Source organism: Sciurus vulgaris (assembly GCF_902686455.1).
Source record: "Sciurus vulgaris genome assembly, chromosome: 11".
NCBI lineage: Eukaryota > Metazoa > Chordata > Mammalia > Rodentia > Sciuridae > Sciurus > Sciurus vulgaris.
Genome location: NC_136472.1, coordinates 26,409,012 through 26,429,511, shown reverse-complemented (window position 1 = coordinate 26,429,511; position 20,500 = coordinate 26,409,012). Strand labels below are relative to the sequence as shown.

The following is a 20,500-nucleotide window of genomic DNA, read 5'->3' as shown; positions in this document are numbered from 1 at the left end:
GGACAGAGATTATTACAGCTTTTCAACCACCACTAACTTCAATTTCTTTTCTTTTCCTTTTTGTTGTAGATGAACACAATACCTTCATTTTATTTATTTTTATATGGTGCTAAGGATTGAACCCAGTGCCTAACATGTGCTAGGCAAGTGCTTTACCACTGAGCCTACCATCTTCGATTTCTATGGCTTCTGTGACATTCAGTTCCTACATCTGAGTGTTGAGGTCTGAGTGCATCTCCAGATGCGCCTGAGACATGCCAGAGAACTGTCGAGCAAGACTGGAATTTGTCTGGCTTCTTCCCAGGGGAATTTTGATGAGTGAGCTGAACATGGCCTTATCCGTGTTGAGTGCCAGTTCAGGAAGCGCTTACATTCTATAGAATTAAAGTTCTCCTTCCCAACTTGTTTATCTTCCCCATTCCTGCCCTTAAGAAATTACATTTATCAGGCTGGAGATACAGCTCAGTTGGTAGAGTGCTTGCCTTGCAAGCACAAGGCCCTGGGTTCAATCCCCAGTACCACAAAAAAAGAAAGAAAGAAATTACATTTATCAAGGACATTCCAGTTCATTCTAATATGTCTTAGTAAAGTTTCCCAGTCAACTCTATTTTCTCATTTATTTATCATATTTATTTTTCAGGAAAAAAAAAACAGACAAATTAGATAAATTTCTTACAGCACAATTTAATCTAGATAACAAGAACAGCAAATGAACTAGAAGAAATAAGAGGAAAATGTGATGTTTTCTTACCATTGTTCTTTTCGCTGTCAGCAGGTTTCATCTGTATAGGATGATGCATCTAAAAAGTCACACCATGAATGTTATTGAGTATCTGTGTACATACAGATGCATTCAAAAATATAAATGAGGACTCTGATATGTATAACCATGTTCCATGCATCAAAACTACCACAGTTTCATGTATTAATAGAAGCTTTCTTACCCCTGGGAGGACCTTCATGTTGTGAAGAGCATTCTGCGCTTCTAATGCAGCTTTACGGGTGTAAAATGTAACAAAACAGCACCCTGCAATTAACCAAGATTTTACAAAATTAAACTAGTGCTTTGAAAACAGACAATTCTTAAAGCACTTCTCCTTCCCACTGACATGGTGGAACTTTAAGAAGGAGCTAGCTTTAGTAAAACTGGCAAGAAGGAGAGGGATCAATGAGAAACTGGGGCATTGGAATTATTTTTTAATTATTTTCTTTGTTTAGTTGCCTCCTAATCATAATTAAATAAGTTTTCTATTTAGCTGCTTATACAACTTCCCTAGAAGGATGGCTTCCTTATAGAGGTAATGTCCATTTCCCTCACCCATCCTACTGGGCGCTCTGGGAAATATGCTGGGCAAGAAGACCTAGTCACAAATAAGACAGACAGGGACTTATATTCTGAAAGCTTGTAGTTTGCTAGAACTCCTCTCCTTGCGCTATCAGAACGAGTCATTCCCCCTACATCATAGCCAGTAGATACCATATGCCTCAAACAATTATCACTCATTAAATTATAAAATGACTTAAGAACGTAAACCCTTAACATTTTTTTTTTGTTTTTGGTCTCTTGCTTCACATTAAGTATAACTAGGCTTCTAATAGCACTTGGTGCTGCCTGAAATCTATATTTCGCACTTTGTTTTTATTAAAGGATGGGGAGATGTGTCTTGTAAATCTTGGGCTTAAATGTTCTGACACTCCCATAGTCCCATGAAATACAATACAGAGTGGCTGGGAATGTAGCTCAGTGGTAGAGTGCTTGACTAGCATGCATTCTGAGTTCAATTCCCAGTATAGCAAAAAAAAAAAAAAAAAAGATTTTTTCAAAATCATGCTGTAGATTTAAAATTACTGAATGCATGTATTCTTTTTTTTTTTTTTTTTGGTGGTGCTAGGGATTGAATCCTTAAAATTACTGAATGTCATATTGCCAGTCATTTTCAGAAACTATAATACTTTATATTTTTGATTATGTCACAAAGATAAAATAATTCCTATAATTCCTGTCAAACATGACAATCATGTTTGCTTCCATCTACAGTGCAGAATAGCTTTCACAGAAAATTACTCTGAAACTGGTCATTGGGAAAATAAGAACATGTCTGTGTGTATATGGAGCAAACCTAATGCCTATCTACCATCAGTCTTGTGTTCGTTCTGCTGGTATTTTGGTAGTGGCTTACTTAGCCCTTTTTTCCCCCTCTTTAAGCTATAGCAAAACAAGTTGCTTAAACAAGTCCTTTCTGCAAGGCCTCTATAATGCTAACAAGAAATTCTTGGATACATGGACAGTCTCTTTCAGCTTACTCTAGTAAAGACATTAAAGAAAATCTATGTGGTTGGTTTACTTTTACTTTTGTCATTCCATTCCAAGATCAAATGAGACACGGATTTGTCTCTTGAATTTAGAGTTCTCATAAAGGACTGCACAGACCTAAAATACAAATTATTCTCATAATGTCACCTTAACATTATTTACAAGCTACAAAATGTGTTTGCATCAGAAGATAGAGTTCCTAATAAAAATACAGTCTTTTCCCCCTAAGTGACCATAGAAGCATTCTGGCAATGAGAGATAGAAGACACATGGTGGCACTTACATGTAAAAAACCAATTCTTTATACTCTGTCAAAAACCCAAAGCTCTCACCTTTGCTCTGAGGAGGGTTTTGGCTCCTATCCCTTAGGACGTTGATTTCATAGACAGCACCATACTGTTCGAAGAGTTCCCTTAAGTCCTTCTCAGACCAGGTCCTTGGAACCTGGCCCACAAACATCTTAATAGCATCAAGATCCGGTTGATCTGGGTGGTCCAGGGTGCCGTTCATTTTCTTGGAGCTACATTGAGATAAAGTGAAACTTCTATTATATATTCAAGTAGCTTTCAGGAGGGAGTTATCTTTTCTTCAAAGATCTTAACAACTTTATGAAAAAAAAAAAAAAAAAAAAAAACAGGGAGAAAAATTCTACTTCATTCACTACCTCCGTTCAACTTACCAGAGCTCCTTGGTCCACCCTCAACATGGCCACTGCATTATATCAGATACCAAACTAAAGTCAATGTTCTGATTAGGACCCCCTAGATTGTTAAAACCTAGGAAATGACAACATCACTTATATATAGCCTGCCACGACAATTCTCAAAGGAACTTACTGGGTAAAGCTCCCAAAGTAAGATCAAGTTTTAATAATATTTAAGCACAGTTAAACAGAAGCATTTTTAAAATGACCGTAAAGTAACAAAAGCCTATTTATTATAGATACTATTCAGGACTCTTCAAAGTATAAAATAACAGTTTTCTTTCAGGAGATGTCAGAAGAGAAGCACTTGATTTCTAAGGCCTAAACTAAGAACTGACTAGATACCAGCATTTAAAGGTGGTTAGCTGTCTTAGCCAGGCACAGAGACACATGCCTGTAATCCTACAGGTTCAGGAGGCTGAGGTAGGAGAATGGTCAGTGGTCAGTTCAAAGCCAGCCTCAGCAACTCAGTGAGGTTCTATATGGCATAATGAGATCCTGTCTTAAAATAAAAGGAAAGGGCTGGGGATGTTGCTCAGTTGTTAAGCACTCCTGGATTCAACCTGAAGGAAGGGAAGGGAAGGGGTGGGGGTGGGGAGTGAGCAGTGGGGAGAGAAGGGGGAGAGGGAGGGAGGAAAAAGGTCAAGGATGGCAAGGGAGGGAGAGGTGGTTGTTTTAAGATTAATCCTGCTGCTCATGTTAGGTTCCTGGACCAAAACAAAGTTCTGCCTCTTAAATTTCCAAAAATGATCGTTAATACAAACAAAACTGCCATCATCCTAGCTCTTTCCTAAGTTACCCAACATACTACTCTTCCTGCAAGTTGGATTCCCTTACCAACTGCAACCATTTTAAAGCTCACAAATTCCTCCTTCATCCTACCACATTAAACTAGTAACGTTTATACTTTACTATCTTTTATTCCTACTCCTGCCACAGCCAAGAACCTAGGGGGCTTCTTGCACTATTATATTTCCACTCAAGGATGTGTTTTAGTGGTAGAGTGCTTACCTAGCATACATGAGGCCCTACTTCAATCCAAAGCATCACTTAGGGAAAAAAAAAAAAAAAAATCATCTATTTCAAAGTCCTTCTACCACTGTTTAGAGGTCTATCTTACTCTAAGCACTGATTCAAGTCATTAACAATTTAAATTTTAAAAAAATTAATTGGGTTAGCTTTCCTTTAAGTATTCACTGCTTAATCCAGAAACTATGTTGTTATATTCAAATTTTACAGGTTCTATAATATCTGATCTTTAATAAAATGCTACTTTTCTTTAAAAGAAAAAAGTTTTTCTACCACTGTTATCTTCTAAACAGTGTTTGAAGATCCTTAGGAAAGCAGTTTAACCTCTTTCAATTGCTAAATCTCATATAACTGAACACCCACAGGATTTATTCTCATATCCCCTTTGCCAGTAATCTAGCACTAACTAAATGTCAAATACTATAAATGACTTGTAGATCAACTCTTGTCCCTAGATCTGTGAAGGGTCCCCATATTCTTTCAGGTTAACTACTCAGGTATATCTTAGGACTCAACAGCACTAAATTTCCATTTCCATTTTTTAAAAAGTATTTTTAACTTTATTTTATTCGTTTATTTTTTTATGTGGTGCTGAGGACTGAACCCAGTGCCTCACACGTGCTAGGCAAGCACTCTACCACTGAGCCACAACCCCAGCCCCTCCATTTCCATTTTTATTATATATATTTAACAGCTTTCCCAAGGACTGTCAGCTCCTTGAAGGCATGAAAGGTTTTTACTTCCTATTTACATTTTTTTTTTTTTTTTCCCTTAAGGTACCTTATAGCACACGTGGTATGAGGCCTGGTTCAGAGTTAGCATTCAGATGTAGGATAGGAGGAATTTCTTGTTAATGGCCACAACAATTCTGTTTAAGCAATAAAACCTGCCAAAATGAGTGCTGTACAAAAAGAGGAGTCTCGAATTTAAGAGAAATGATCATCTCCTGTGATTATTTGATTGCCACAGGATCAAAGTGCCTTTTTTTTTTTTTTTCAATCTGTTACTTTAAAACTATGTATTGGCCAGGCACAGTGATGCATGCCTGTAATCCCAGCGACTCCAGAGGCTGAGGGAGGAAGACTTCAAGTTTGAGGTCAGCCTGGGCAACTTGGTGAGACCCTAAAGAAACTAATTAAAAAAAAAAAAAAAAAAAAAAAAAAAAAAAAGTAAAAAATAATAAGGGTTGGGGATGGGCTGGGGTTGTAGTTCAGCGGTACAGTGTTTGCCTAGCATGTGCGAGGTATTGGGTTCATTCAATTCTCAGCTCTGCGTATAAATAAAGGTTTGCTGAAAACTAAAAAAAATTTTACAAATTAAAAAAAGGGGGGGCTGGTGATGTGGCTCGATGGTTAAGCCCTGGTACCATAAATAAATAAATACATACATACATACATACATACATACATACATAAATAATAAAACACACACACGGGGGAGGGGGAAGGAAAAAAAAACCGCCTCCCATGTATCGGAGGTCACTGCAAAAATATAATGTAACTGCTTTTAGAAGCTTAATCTTAATGTTCCAAAAGAACAGTGATGAAAACAGTCCTGTGACTAGAGAAACCGCAATGGGTGTCACTCCGTATAACCTGTCCTGAACAACTTTAATTACCAGTTTTGTTTTTTTTTTTTTAGTCGTAGACACAATACCTTTATTTTATTTATTTATTTTTATGTGGTCTTAAGAATCGAACCCAGTGCCTCACACGTGCTAGGCAAGCACTCCACCACTGAGCCACAACTCCAGCCCCTAATTACTGTTTTAATAGCATTTTATTAAATGTTGCTATTCTTTCTTCAGACTTCTAAGGAGGGTAACAGAAAATCCCAACAGTGCTCAAAAGATATTTCAATGATAAGGAAGCTGACAGCTATTTCTGAAAGAGGAGGGGATTTATTAATTTGTATTACACTGTAGGCAGAATCTCCTGGTTTGTCCTTTCCTTCTATGTTTGTGTGTTATTTATAAATTTTCTACATCACCATTTAGTGCAAAAGCAAAGTCAATATATGTTGGTTACAGTTTATCCAAAATCAATGAAGATTAAGGATTCTACACAAGTGTCCTCATTTTCTCTCCCTTCACTCTCCAAATCTTTCTTCAAGTCCACCTACTCTACGAACCACCCTTCCCCCTTGGTATACCAACTGAACAGACAGAAGAATCCCCTAGAACAGTGTTATTCAAAGCTAGGTCCAAGAACAGAGATAATCCTCAAATTAATTTTTTGTAAAAATTGGGTGAGACATTCTAGATGTTATTCAATCTAATAATAATAAATACAAAATAAAATCTCACACCTTGATTATTTTCTTTTTATTTTACAAGGGCGTGAGAAATGAGGTGGTTCACCAGTTTGATAAGCACTGCCCAGATGAATCGAATTATTCAGGCTCAAGATGCTGTGGTGATGATGCAGCTGGAGCACTGACTTATTCCTTCCTCCAATAAATACTGGGCACTTATACAATGTTTGATGGGGTATAGAGTGAGGAAGAAAAACAGGGTATTTTCTTGGAGTTTGTGAAAATTTGAGGTAAAAATGAATATGACACTGAGATACAAAGAGAAGCAACCACATGCATTACCTATACACACACAGTAAATAGTCACAAACTTTCCCAACTGCTACTATGCATGAAAAGACGAGCAGTAATGCTTTCCATTCTCCTTCTTCCACATACTTTAATATACATGTTGTTAAGGTTCAAAGTAACCACAGAATAGAAAAACTACCTGGAAGGGCTGGGGTTGTGACTCAGTGGTAGAGCGCTTGCCTGGCATATGTGGAGCACTGGGTTTGATTCTCAGCTCCATATATAAATAAACTGACAACTAAAAATAGTATATATATATATATATTTTTTTTTTTTTTAAAGCTAACTGGAGACAAAACTCTTGAGTTTGATATGTCTAGGATTCCACATCATCTATTTACTCTATATATCACTAATACATTCTCAAATTTGTGCCTATCTCCTCATTCCGTGGAATATATGGAGTGAAGGATTGTGAATTATGTGTATTTATTATGCTCATTCAAGAACCAGTGGATTCAGCAGCCCGCTGGAGAAGTATCTATAGTGTTCCTGTCATTTGTAAAAGGTAAGACTTCTTATCTTCTGTGGCAGTACCGCCAGCCCTGATGTGGGAGAACAGAAGTGGAAAATCAGGTTCTACAACAGTGAAAGGAGAAGAGAAGGTGCAAAGGATTTTAGAAGAAAGGCATGGCAGCAACCCACCTTTTTGTTTCTGCTTCTAGCAGCAGAAGCAATAATGAGAGCAACTAACATGTATTATGTGATTCCATTTACATGAAATGTCCAGGCAAATATATAGACAGAAAGTACATTAGTGGTTGCCAAGAACAGGGGCTGGGAAGAAGAGAGGAGTGCAGCTGGACAAGTTGTCACACACCTGTAATCCCAGCAACTCAGGAAGCTGAGCAGGAGGATCACAAGTTCAAGGCCAGCTTCAGTAACTTACCAAGCCCTTGTCTCAAAACTAAAAAATTAAAAGTAGCCAGGAGCAGTGGCGCATGCCTGTAATTCCAGCGGCCTTAGGAAGCTGAGGCAGGAGGATTGGGAATTCAGAGCCAGCCTCAAAAGTGAGGTGCTAAGCAACTCAGAGAGATCCTGTCTCTAAATAAAAATACAAATAGGGCTTGGGATGTGGCTCAGTGCTCGAGTGCCCCTCAGTTTAATCCCTGGTACCAAAAAAGGAAAAGAAAAAAACTGGAATGTAGTTCAGTGGTAAAGTGTTTCTGGGTTCAATCCGTAATACAAAAAAAAGGGGGTGGGGTGGGGAATGACTGCTAATGGATATAGGGCTTCCTTTTGGGGTAATAAGAATGTTGTAGAATTAGAGCTGACAATACAAATCTTTGTGAATATACTTCTAAAAACTACTGAATTGTGGGTTGTGGCTCAGTGGTACGTATGGTACTTGCTTAGCACATGTGAGGCCCTGGGTTCCAGCCTCAGACCACATAAAAATAAATGAATAAAATAAAGAAACTGTTTCCATATACAACTAAAATTATTTTTTAAAATAACTACTGAATTGTGCATTTTTAAAGGGTAACTTTTATAGTATGTGACTTCCATACCCTAAGACAGGATGGAAGGATGACAGCAAAACCAAGCCGTATGTAAAGCAAAGTTATAAGGCAGAAGGACGAGGAAGCACATGCAGAGTGAGCAGAACATGTATTCTGGGGTGAGAAAGATGGAGTTTCCAGGTCTTCCAGCTGCAGAGTTTCTGATTAACATTATACTCTAGTCAACATGTATCCTTCAAAATCCCCCTAGTATATATAAACTTGAGTGGGTATCTCTCCTCCTTTGAGCCCAAGGGTTGACAAACATGATCTTCACACCTATTTAAAAATAATTTCTGGCTGGGTATAGTGGCACATGCCTATAATCCCAGCTACTCAGGAGGCTGAGGCAGGAGGATCACAAGTTCAATGTTAAGCCTCACCAACTTAACAAGGCCCTAAGTAACTTAGTGAGAATTTATCTCAAAATAAAAAATAAAAAGGACTTGGGGTGTGGCTTAGTGGTTAAGTGCCACTGGACTCAATCACCAGTACTAAACAAACAAACAAAATTTCTGAAACCTTTCATTATTCATTTTGCCACTCTCCCCCCTCTTGTCAACTTTTATGCACACAGAAAATTCTCAGATAGCTACCAATCGTTCCACTTTCCTACAGGCATAAGCACTCATTGCATTCCAAATTCTACCTACCACCCACCCTCACCAGTTCCCATGGCTCACATACTGAGCTGTGGAAAAACTGGAAGACAGATATTTGCAAATAAAAGAGCCCCAGAAACACAGACCCGAGTTACTTTCCATGTGTTCTCTAGTGAAAACAAGACAAAACATTTGTATATTCTGTAAAGAAATAATTTTACTTGGATAAAGGAAGACCTTTCTGTCATGTGGGATATTATGTTGATATGTACAAAAAAGTTACTGACATAGGTTTTGTTTTGTTTGCATCAGGGATTGAACTCAGGGACACTTAATCACCGACACACATCTCCAGCCCTTTTTTGTATTTTATTTAAGGACAGGGTCTCATTAAGTTGCTTAGGGCCTTGCTAAATTGCTGAGAAGGGCTTTGAATTTGCGATCCTCCTGGCTCAGCATCCTGAGCCGCTGGGATTACAGGCATACACGCCCAGCAGACATAGGTTTTTTTTAAGTTCATATCCAATAACAGAACAACTCATTGTCTTACCTTTTCCCCTGAGGTTTAAATAAATCTGAAAATCTTATCTTTGCAATTACCTCCACCTACCAAAACAAAACAAAACCCTCAAAGGATAGATGATCCTTCCACTACACTTCGCAAATTCTTACTATGGTGTCAGATCCTACCCACTACTGAGCTCTAAAAAAGACAGAGCAATCTGCCCTGGAACTGAACAAATCAAAGGACACAACTATAATACTTTACAAACCCTTTAACAGATATTTACAAATTCTGTGAAAGATGTGATAAATACAGTTTTACTTTATTTGGAGGAGGGGGGAGATGTATGCAGACATTTAAGTCAAATGGACTAGGCAACTGGGAAAACTGTTATATGGCATGGAGGAATGAAAGCCTAAGGGGTGATGAAGAAGTTATGAGGACAGACAGCAGAGGGGAGGAGTGAGATAACATCAGAAAGGGAGAAAATAGACTTGAGAAAAGTTGGAGGAAGAACTGAAAATCAGGGGGAAAAAAGGGAGAAAATAGACAAGAACAAAGAGGTAGGCTGGAGAGACCCAGTGACTGGCTTTTCCTGTTAAACTGAGAGGCTTAGACTCTTCCAAGAGTTTGAAACAAGAGAATAATCAGATCTGTCTTTTAAAGAAACCTGGCAATAACCTAAAGGATGAAATAAAATGGGAAAACATGAAAATCAGGAAGTTTTGAATAAACTAGCACCGAAGATTAAGGCTCAGTCTCAGGCAAGGCACAGAAATTCTGTCAAGATCCACTAGGATGGACTTGGAATTCAGTTGAACTCCAAGGAGGTGAGAAAGAAGAGGTTAGTATGACTTGGGTTCTAGTGCAAGATCTTTGGGAAATTGTTTTTTGGGGAGGAAGCCTTCTGATGGAAGTGTCCAATGGGCAGTTTTAATTTTTCTTTTCTCTTTTTATTGGTGAATGATAATTATACATAATAGGGGACTTCATTATGACATATTTATACCAGCACAAGGCATATTTTTTTCTAATTCCCCTGTACCTCCCCTTTCCCTTCCTCCCTCCCTCTCCCTAATCCCCATTTGGGGAACAGGTAGACCTGAGAAGCAGAGAATCAGATCACTGCTCCCTTAAGAGAGCTAAAAAACAAAAGGCCTGAGATATAACCTTTGAAAAACATCCATATCCTAGGGTGCAAAAACTTAGGGGAACCAGCAGAAGCTTAAGAGTTACCAAAGTAGCATCAAGGATATCAATTATAAAAAAGAAAGGAACAATGGCCCAGGTCCCCAGGAGCTTCTAGACCTCCCTCATTACTTCTCCATTGTAAAGAAATTCTGAAATAAGACACAGCTCTATCACATTTTCAGCAAAATCATTTCAGTGATAAAAACACTGATGTAGCTTCCAGTTAAAGTAGTGTTTTATTGAAGAGTGAAAAGGAGAATCCAAGAGATTGTAAGCACACACCATCCTCAAGAACTTTCTTCTGGGGCTAGGGATATGTTTCAGTGGTAGTACAGTGATTGCCTAGCATGCAAGAGACCCTGGGCTTACTCCCAAACACCAAAACAACAACCTTCTTCTCGACAGCTCCTTACTGTCTTTGCAGTGTTTTTGTGCACTATTCCCTGTGAGAGTGGGCCCAAGGACTTGTGACAATGTGAACAGTTGACGGATAACTGGCCTAGTGAGCAAAAATATTAAAAAGGTATTATTAAACTTCTATTTTAGGCTCAAGGATGACATCAGTTATTCTCAGGCAAGCCAACTGGGTTTTTCTCTCAATTGGTTTTCTCTTCTTTAACAGAGGCAACACCTTAAACCCAGTTAGTTTTAACAATTTTTGGTGAAAATGGATGACTAAAACAGATGCAAATGCACTGGAAAAAATGACAATCCATTCTCAGTCAACTCTAACTCAGAAACCCTGTATTGTTTTGTTTGTTTGTTTTTTGCGGTGCTGGGGGTTGAACCCAGGGCCTTGTCCTTGTAAGGCAAGCACACTACCAACTGAGCTATATCCCCAGCCCCAGGATCCCTGTATTAAGTCCATTAGTCTCAAATTGTAGTGTCCCTGAAAACTACACATTATACTTATTAAAATACAGAGTCTTGAGTCCTACTCTGTCATAAGGATTCTCTGGATTTTTTAAGTTCCAGGTGATAATCACACAGTAATCACACAGACCCCAGGAATACTGAATCTGTCCAACTCTTAAAAGATCAGAAAACTAGATGAGCCCAGCAGCTCTGGAGGCTGAGGCAGGAGGATCTCAAGTTTGAGTCCAGCCTCAGCAATTCAGTGAGCCTTAGCAACTTAATGAGACCTTTGTCTCAAAATAAAACATAAAAAAGATTGGGGGGGGGGGGGGGGAGCCTAGATGAGAAAAATACTGTGTCCAAGGGATTGAACACTAGGCAGTGGCGAAGCATATAGAAAAAGTGTTACAATGCAAGGATAATTTGAGTCACAAAATTCCCTTAAAATCAAATATCCTGGGATACAGGGGTGCTTTTATTACATACTGTTCTCCCCGCTGTGGTGCTGGGGATTGAACCCAGGGCCTTGTGCATGCTAGGCAAGCAGTCTGCCAACTGAGTTATAGCCCCAGCCCTACATACTATGTTTTTACGATGCCATTTATTGTACCTTCACCTGACAACTGCTAAAATAACATTTTGGTATAGTAAAGATCTATAATAAAAGACATTTAAATTACCATTGTTTTGGAGATTGCAGAGAAGGCATAGGATCCATTTCAAAAGAGCAAGACAGCTAGCTTGGAGATTCCCACAAATTATTCCACACATAGCTGCTATTATCTACACCTGTTTGTTATTACTAATCCCAGGGCAGACTGATTCACACATGGAAACCTAACCTCATGGACTTGCACTAACACCTGTTATCTAGGGAATAGTCTTGGCTTTGAATAATCTCTAGTTCATTTGTTTGAGCCTAAAGTGAGTAAAATCTAAAAGACAGATTTTGACTGAACTAAGGGGGTTGGAAATGAATCCACCAAGTCCAGAATTCAGATTCCTGTAGCTAGAACTCAGGACCAGGTCAGCATTTTAGCTCTGCACAATGCAGTTCTTGCATTCTTACAAACTAACAAGTTTTCTCATTCCCACATCCACAATTTATTTGAGCAGACTGCCAATTGAGATTGATCCACTTTTAATTTTTTGGGAATATAGGGATCGATCTGATATTCCTGAAATCATCTGCTAAGCCACATTTTCTATTAGATTGGGGGGGGGGGGGGAGGGATCAGGAATCAAGGTCCAGGATTACACTTTGCATCTCAATACAGAATGCTATATATGGCACTAAAAACACCCTAACTACCAGTTTCCACTGTGATAGGAGTTTAATAATTTGATAATTTAAATTAATAATGAAACACTTCCTTTCCAAAAAATATTTATTTAGAATTGCATACCCAACCCAAAGCAATAAAGCCTCAGTTAAAAAAAAAAAAAAAAAAATCCTTGGAATCCATCATATGTGAAAACACTACAGAGCTTGAAAGGATTGGAGCCAGAACACTCGAACTGATGTTACTAGTCATATATCAAGTGCATCCTTGTGCAAAGAATTTAGCTATAGCCTGGAGGAAATTAGCAGTTATGAGACAGAATCAGACTAAAATAGAAAATAATAGCATGAGAGATTTCAGATTTTGGTTTATTTCCCAATTTTTTTTCTTCCCTCTTTTAAGAAAAGTGACCAGTTTTATCACATTACAAAAAAAGAAAAGGACGAGGAGAAGGAAAAAACAGCCCATTTCCTCTGCTTATGATAAAAATTAGACAACAAAAATACTTACACAGGACTGGAATTCAAAGAGCAATGATCCACCATCATTTCTGGAAGGAAATCCAACTTAAACGCAGCCATCACCTCACTCTCCCCTTCAGAAGCCAATGATATTAACTTGCTGCACTTGTCTGATCCACAAATACACACAGCTTTAGCTTCCTGGGCCCCACAAAAAACACAAAGTGGAAACAGGAGCTCAGGGAAGCCAGCAATAAGTGCCACAGAGACAGGTCTGGGGTAGGGATGGGGAAAGGGAGTACTGGATTAAAATGGGGATGTGACCATGTGAAGGGAGGCTCAGTCCAGCACACAATGAAAGTGCTGATGCGCCAGGGTTGTTTTGTGTGATTTTCCCTGGCGAAGCAGTACTAAGTGCACTGTCAGATAAATAGAGTGTCAGATCCATGAAGATAGCAGTGGCCAACAGAGCAGAAGAAACAAACTTGTTTCACATCCTCCGAACTTCTCCCTGCAAATCATTTTATGAGGTCCCCTAAAGTCTAAAACCACCTGAAGAAAAAGAACAGCTCACCTTGTGTGGTCTGAAAATATTTTTGAAGAATCCGATTGTTGGCTTGGTTTTAAGCTTAGTTTCCATGTGCCAAAGACAGCAATGAGCAGTGTTTGGGTCCAAACTAACCTCAGAACAGTCACATAGGAAGGTAAGGCCATCAGAGGCAGGCCAGAGGCCAAGCTGGTTGCGGAACTGGCTGCCAGAAACTTGCTGCTCACCTATAACTACCTCTAACTGGACTGACCCTGTTTTCTCCATGGTGTTGAGATTAAAGTGTGCTGATAGTCAGTTCCTCACTGAATTCTCAATGTTACTTGGTTCAGTAACAGGTACAGGCAAAATTTCTTCACTAACTCTGAATTTTTACTTGCCAGAAAGTAAAAAGGGAATAGTAATATTCTTCCTTTCTTGACAGCATACTAGAAAATAATGTCTTTTCAGTTCTTCACTTATCTTTCTAAAGAAACAAAAAACAAAAGCCACCAGTGATAAGGTGAAAAAGAACTGGTCTATTAGGGACAGACACTCAAACATGTAAAGGAAGGACAAAGAAATATAGGATGTCTCTTCATTCTCCCCCCCTTTAAACTATTGTTAAAGGCTGGAGGTATGGCACAGTGGTAGAGCTTGGGCGTGAACAAGGCCCTGGGTTTGATCTCCAGCACCAAATAGGTGGAGGGGGGGATCCAACTGTTGCTAAAACCAAGGCCAATGAACGCACACATAAAAATTCTATTATGGGTGAGCAGTAGAGATGGATATACTTAGCAGTCAAGGCAGATGTGTGGTCCCATTCTCAATTTAGCTCCACATCCCTCTAAACAACAAATGGTGGCATTTCAATATTTAGGCAGTGACTCCAAACTTTCTCTCTGAAGGCTTCCAAAATTTCACAGGCTTTCTTTCCATTTTTATCCTTAGGTTTGCCTTACTGCAAAGATTTCATTTCACCCAAACTTAGTTTGCAACACAGAGAACTTTGAAAAGAAGAAGTTATATTCAGTCCTATAAAGAAGTAATGAATAAACTCCTAAATATAGAGAGTTTTTGTCTTGTTTTTCTTTTTTGCACTGCTGGGGATAAACCAAGGGCCTCAAGCATGCTAGGCAAGCACTCTACCAAGCTACATCCCTAGTTCTATACATAGTTACTTTTTAAAAAATAATGAAAGGCAACATGTGATGTCATAGGTCTAAAAGTTCTGGTCTGTGTAACCTATCTACACCTGACCTAAGAGCTGGTTTTTCTCTCCAATATCCAGAATTTATAAGAGAAGGCTAATTGCTTTTTCTATTTTATCAGAGACTTGGGCCCAGTTGATCTGCTGCTGTGGAGGTAGAAACAGCAGGAGCTCTCCTCCATTCTATTTAAAAACAAAAACCTGGAAATGAGAGGGAACTGTGATCAACACATGGTACAATTCACCCAGACCTGACTGTCAGGTAGGAGGTGGTAACCCTAGCTGGGACTGGTTAGGTTACTGGTAGGTCTGTCCTATATACACTGGAGGAGATGATATAACTCCTCTTACAGAAAACTACCGGTACCAAGTAGTAACTTTTTAACTCAAAAACTTAGGTTTTTTAGTTTAAGAATTCCTTTAAAAGGGCTGGGGCTACAGCTCAGTGGTAGAGCATTACCTACCACACATACAGACCCAGGGGAAAAGAATTCCTAAATTATTCACTAAAAATACTTGAATTCTAATCACGTCCCTATTTCAATCAGAATCACATCTATAACAAAAGAATAAACATGGAAAACTTTACTCTGTCACTAGGCACTGCCAGTATATAAAAGGATGTACACTTCTTAACAATAGTATTTACTAAGCCACAGGTTGAGAAACACTGATTTAAAGGAAACTTTTAAAACCATTTTTTCAAGCCAGGAGTAGTGAAGAGTTGTACTCCCAGCAACTCAGGAACTGAGGCAGGAGGATCACAACCTCAAGATCATCTCTCCTCAATTTAGACACCCACCCCCATCTTAATATAAAAAATTTAAACAGGACTGGGGATGCAGTTCAGTGATAGAACACCCCTGGGTTCAATTCCCTGTACTCCCCGCCACTCCCCACAAAAAACTAAAGTCAATTTTTTTCCCATTCAGAACTCTTGTTAAAAAGAAGTTTCCAAGAGCTGGTAATACAGCTAGAGCACCTGCCTAGCACGTGTGAGGTCCTGGGTTCAAACTCCAGCACCAAAAAGAAAAGAAAACTGTCAGGGGCTGGGGAGATAGCTCAGTCGGTAGAGTACTTGCCTTGCAAGCACAAGGCCCTGGGTTTGATCCCCAGCACAGCACAAAAAAAAAAAAAAAAAAAAAAAAAAAAAAAACCCACAGTCAATTTATAAAACCGTTTTAGGGGAAGAAGGAAAGGGTAAGTACTGGGGACTTAAGTGGAGAAAATTATATTCCATGCCTGTATGATTATGTCAAAACAAGCCCCAATATTATGTGTAACTATTTATAACAAATAATTTTTTGGATGCTAGAAAAAACAACAGAAGTTTTAAAAAAGAATAAAAAGAATAGAGGTTCAACACATTCTGTGTTTACACTGCTATTAAAAATCCATTTTGCAATTTATAAAGCAAAATTACTTTAAAGACCTATAAGATGAAAATGTTATTGTATAAAGAAAGGCAAAATCCTCTTAGGCAGGTGGCAAGAGTTATCTCAGTATAATTAAACTCAACATGCTTGTGGGATAAGAAACCACAAATTAATCAAAAGACACTCAGTTTTAGAAAAGGGTTATAAAGTTAAGTGATAATAAAAACAATTGTGGGAATACAAAAATGAAGACATTAAGGGAAATTTAAAAGCAGAATTCAGTCAGTTATCACAGAAAACTACCTATAAGATTTTTAAAACTTCTTAATTAGAGATACATTTCAGGCTTTTCCCACCAAAAAAAACACATTAGAGGGCTAGGGAGATAGATCAGTTGGTAGAGTGCCTGCCTCGCAAGCACAAGGCCCTGGGTTCAATCCCCAGCACCGCAAAAAAAAAAAAAAATTAGAAATAAAAAGATGGCAAAAGTGGTTATAACCAATGATTTACTGCAAAAGAAGGCCTTAACTTTCCCTAGGTCTCTTTTTACCTTTCCTTTTACTCTGAATTTACTTTCATAATTCCTTCTTCTTTCTATGGTTATCTATCTATCTCAGTTTTCTTTTTTCTTGAATATTCTCCACCTCATTTTTAAGGATCACAATTCAAAGCCTGATTATGAAAGGGTAGGAACAAAAGCCTGATATGACATTAAAAACCTAAATCACTGAGCTGGGTCTGCAGCTCAGTGGTACAGAGCACTTGCCCAGAATGCCCAAGGCCATGGGTTCAGGGTGTGTGTAGGGCCATCAAAAATAAACAGTATAGGCCAGGTGGTTGGGGAGGTTGAGGCAGCAGGATCGAGAATTCAAAGCCAGCCTCAGAAAAAGCAAGATGCTAAGCAACTCAGTGAGACCCTGTGGCTAAATAAAATACAAAAAAGGGTTGGGGATGTGGCTCAGTGATTGAATGCCCCTGAGTTCAATCCCTGGTACCAAAAAAAAAAAAAAAAAAAAAAAAAAAAGGTACAGATATGGGAAGTACCCTTACTAGCATAAGTAAGATAGGATTTAGAAGACAGGAATGCAATAAACTCAACAGGAAAATGTTGTAAAACTGGACTAGAAGAGAGAAATGCTAGAAATTACAGTTTGTTTTGCTAAAAGGGCAAAACAGCAGAGCAAAGCATAGTTAAAAGGTCTATGTGGCATGTGCAAAAAATCTGTCTTGATTAAAGTACCAGAGTCCAATTACAGGTGAACAGATTTTAGATATCCACCCAAACAATCTAAATGCATTTGAAAAGGGAAATAACATGAAGTCTGGTTATATGAGAACAGAAGAGATTACAGTATAATACTTCATTATAAAAAAGAACCTATGAGCTGGGTACAGTGGCCCACGTCTGTAATCCCAGCAACCTGGGAAACTGAGGCAGGAAGATCATAAATTCAAGGCTAACTTCAGCAACTTAGCAAGATCCTGTCGCAAACTAAAAAATAAACAGGGCTGGGGGATGTGGTAAAGTGCCTCTGTATCAACCTCCAGTACCAAAAAAGTTTGATAAGGAAACCAGAAGTGCAAAAACCTGGAGGAATAGTCATAACCACCAACTGGGGTTATTTTCTCCCTGGAGTTGCTGACAGATGCTAGACGGGATACAGAAAAGAAGCAAGCAAAACCCAGTTGAAAATAAATAACCAGAGTAACTTAAAATTTTAGATCAAAACCATTATGGACTTGCATTTCACTTCAAAAATTCAGTACTTCTAATATAATTAGTTGGTCTACTAGAGATCCCAACCTAGTGCCTTGTGTATATGGCAAAACACAATGACCCAAACTGGTAATCATCTTTGTGGCAACCTACTGTGTACGAGTTTTGTTGTTGCAAAAATGTGACAGTAAAGAATAACTTACACCAAAAACCCTTTATGAGTTATCAGTGTATCTAGACAATGTAAAAAAATTTCTGAAGGGGGGAATATGAAGTAAAGAAATAACATTTTAAAATTTTTTCTCTTTTAAATCTAAAAAAAAAAAAAAAAAAAAATATATATATATATCACTGTATTTAAAAAGCAGTGTTAGTGATCTGTTGTGTGCAAATTGCTCTGCAAATAAAATAAAATTATCCTATATGGCATAGTGAGAGGACATGACAAGGTTGAAGGAAAATCAGAATCTATCTTGAAAGCTAAAAAGTTTGACAGTTATGCCCCATGCTTAATCATTCCTACCTATCCCCATCAGTGCCAAACAGAACGATTAGCAAAAAGAAACAGATCCTCTTCAATGATTAACTTAGTTTTCTCAGCATAAGTATTAGTTCAGAGCTTCCCTTGGAGTTTCTGTGACTAACCCTGACAAATAGTCTTGTCAGATTGTGACCATCCTTCAAATCAAGTCATATTTTCAAGTCCCAAACCAGGTTAGGAACTTCGGTATAATTCTTGGTTGATAGCAATATGCTACATTGTTACACACTGTTTAAATCTACAGTGTGGATTTAAAACTGGGTATGTGGAACAACACTTCCTGGTTTTGTCTGTGTGGAATTCACTAAATTCTTATCCTCATCTTTGTTCTAGTTTAGTTGCAGTCTCTCAACTACATGGTGGAATGAAGGACAGAAATTTAGCTAGGTAGCTGCTGTTGCTTCCAAATCCCCCAACACAATACAATCTCTGCCTGCCCGCACCCCACAACTGTAAGAACTAGTAGCTATCTAATGGGAGAAAAGTATGCCCTGGGAAATAGCTAAGGAGAAGTTGGGAAAGCTACCAAGAAAATACTTCCAGCTTTCAAGGAACAGATGTTTTACAAATTATATCTCATAATGTAGTAAAGAAGCCACTGCCTTTATGAAAGCAACGTTTTCAAAAATGTCTGCACAACAGGCCTCATGCAATAAGGTTAAAAAGCCACACAGCACACCCATTCAGTAGTTAGCCCATACCTGTAGCTTTACACTCCCTCTCTGGACTATGTCTTCACTCTAAAAATCCAAGAAAAGAAAAGTAAGTGGGCCATGACTGCTCTTGTCAGGACTCCAGATATGTAACTTCTTTCCAAAGAAAAGGCCCTTTGTAACCACCACCACCACAACAAAAAAGGACTTCTCCCTTTCTCACTTTTTAAATACATAATACTTTAAAGCTAAACTGCATTTAACATCTTAAAGTTAGTATTAAAACACTATCAATTTAAAAGATGAAGAATTGAAGTACTCAAAGGCTTAAAAAGATGTTTGACCCCAAATGTCACAACAAAGAGCAAAAATAATGACTTAAGATTTATAAGGTTGAATTTCAGGTAACCAAAAATCATTTTTAATATCTGCTTTGGGACGGGAGACTACAAAAAGCTGAAGGTCATATAATTCTTTTAGCAACTAAGAATTATATTATTTATTTTTAATTTTTTATATACATTTTTAGTTGTTGATGGACCTTTATATTTTACTTATTTTTTTATATGCGATGCTGAGGATTGAACCCAGTGCCTTGCACATGTTAGGCAAGCGCTCCACCACTGTGCCACAACCCCAACCCCCAAGAATTATGTTATTAATGTGGACAGGTCATACTCTTTTCCCAAAGCAATCCTTCTGAAAAGGTAGGTGCTAAGCATGAAATTCTTCAAAGGCAACTAACTTCCTGCCTCTGCAAATGCATCTTGGTGGCCCTGTTGTGGTGGTAAACCACTGAAACCAAAAAGACTCAGAAGATGGGGAAGTTAATTGAAGGTAAAAAGCAAAGGAAGGAACCACAAAACCAAGTTTGCTTTATTTTTAAACATTATTGAACAGTCTGGCAAGGGAAGATTTTATAAAGCCACTCAAATTCCTACAAACTTCTATTTACAACTGCTGTTGGCTATTACTTCTGTCTGGCCCAAACCATAGACAACTACTCAAAGTCATCAAGGGCAATGTCTGCACTGGAAAGGAGTAAGAATTCTTAAAGACAAAGTCAGACCAAAAACTAACTAATGAGATAGACTCCCTGAAGCCAAGAATTTTTCTTGACTAGCATAAAATAGGTGGGTAAGCAGTTAAATGACTTTTCACATGGACCTGATTAGTTTCCAATTTTGGTAATAACGTAGTCATGCTTCCAATAACTGTAAGACAATATCTACACAAACAAAAAACTTGTAAAAGCATTATTTTGGACTACCTGTGCCATCAAAAGTTATCAAGAGGCCTGGGGGTATAGTTCAGTGGTAAAGCACTTGCCTAACATGATGATGCCCTGGGTTCCATCTCCAGTCCCGGGAAGAAGGGGGAGAAAGTTATTAAACAGAAACTGGAGGTGTAGCTCAGTGGTAGAGTCCC

At 38.3% G+C, this 20,500-nt stretch overlaps 1 protein-coding gene across 12 annotated transcripts in view; it reads right to left on the bottom strand.

Annotated features, from left to right (window-relative positions):
• The window catches only part of CELF1 (CUGBP Elav-like family member 1), an 82,612-nt gene that overhangs the window by 18,780 nt on the left and 43,332 nt on the right, over positions 1-20,500 (bottom strand). For 9 of the 12 annotated variants that reach the window (XM_079105038.1, XM_079105039.1, XM_079105040.1 and 6 more), the window contains exons 2-6: positions 19,121-19,159; positions 13,099-13,250; positions 2,647-2,834; positions 945-1,027; positions 752-800 (exon numbers count right to left, since the gene is read on the bottom strand). In XM_079105038.1, the coding sequence (XP_078961164.1) occupies positions 752-800; positions 945-1,027; positions 2,647-2,834; positions 13,099-13,169 (391 nt within the window). In that variant the 5' untranslated portion in view covers positions 13,170-13,250; positions 19,121-19,159. The remainder of the gene's footprint in view (positions 1-751; positions 801-944; positions 1,028-2,646; positions 2,835-13,098; positions 13,251-19,120; positions 19,160-20,500) is intronic. The other 3 variants (XM_079105035.1, XM_079105037.1, XM_079105036.1) reach the window with 3 other exon arrangements.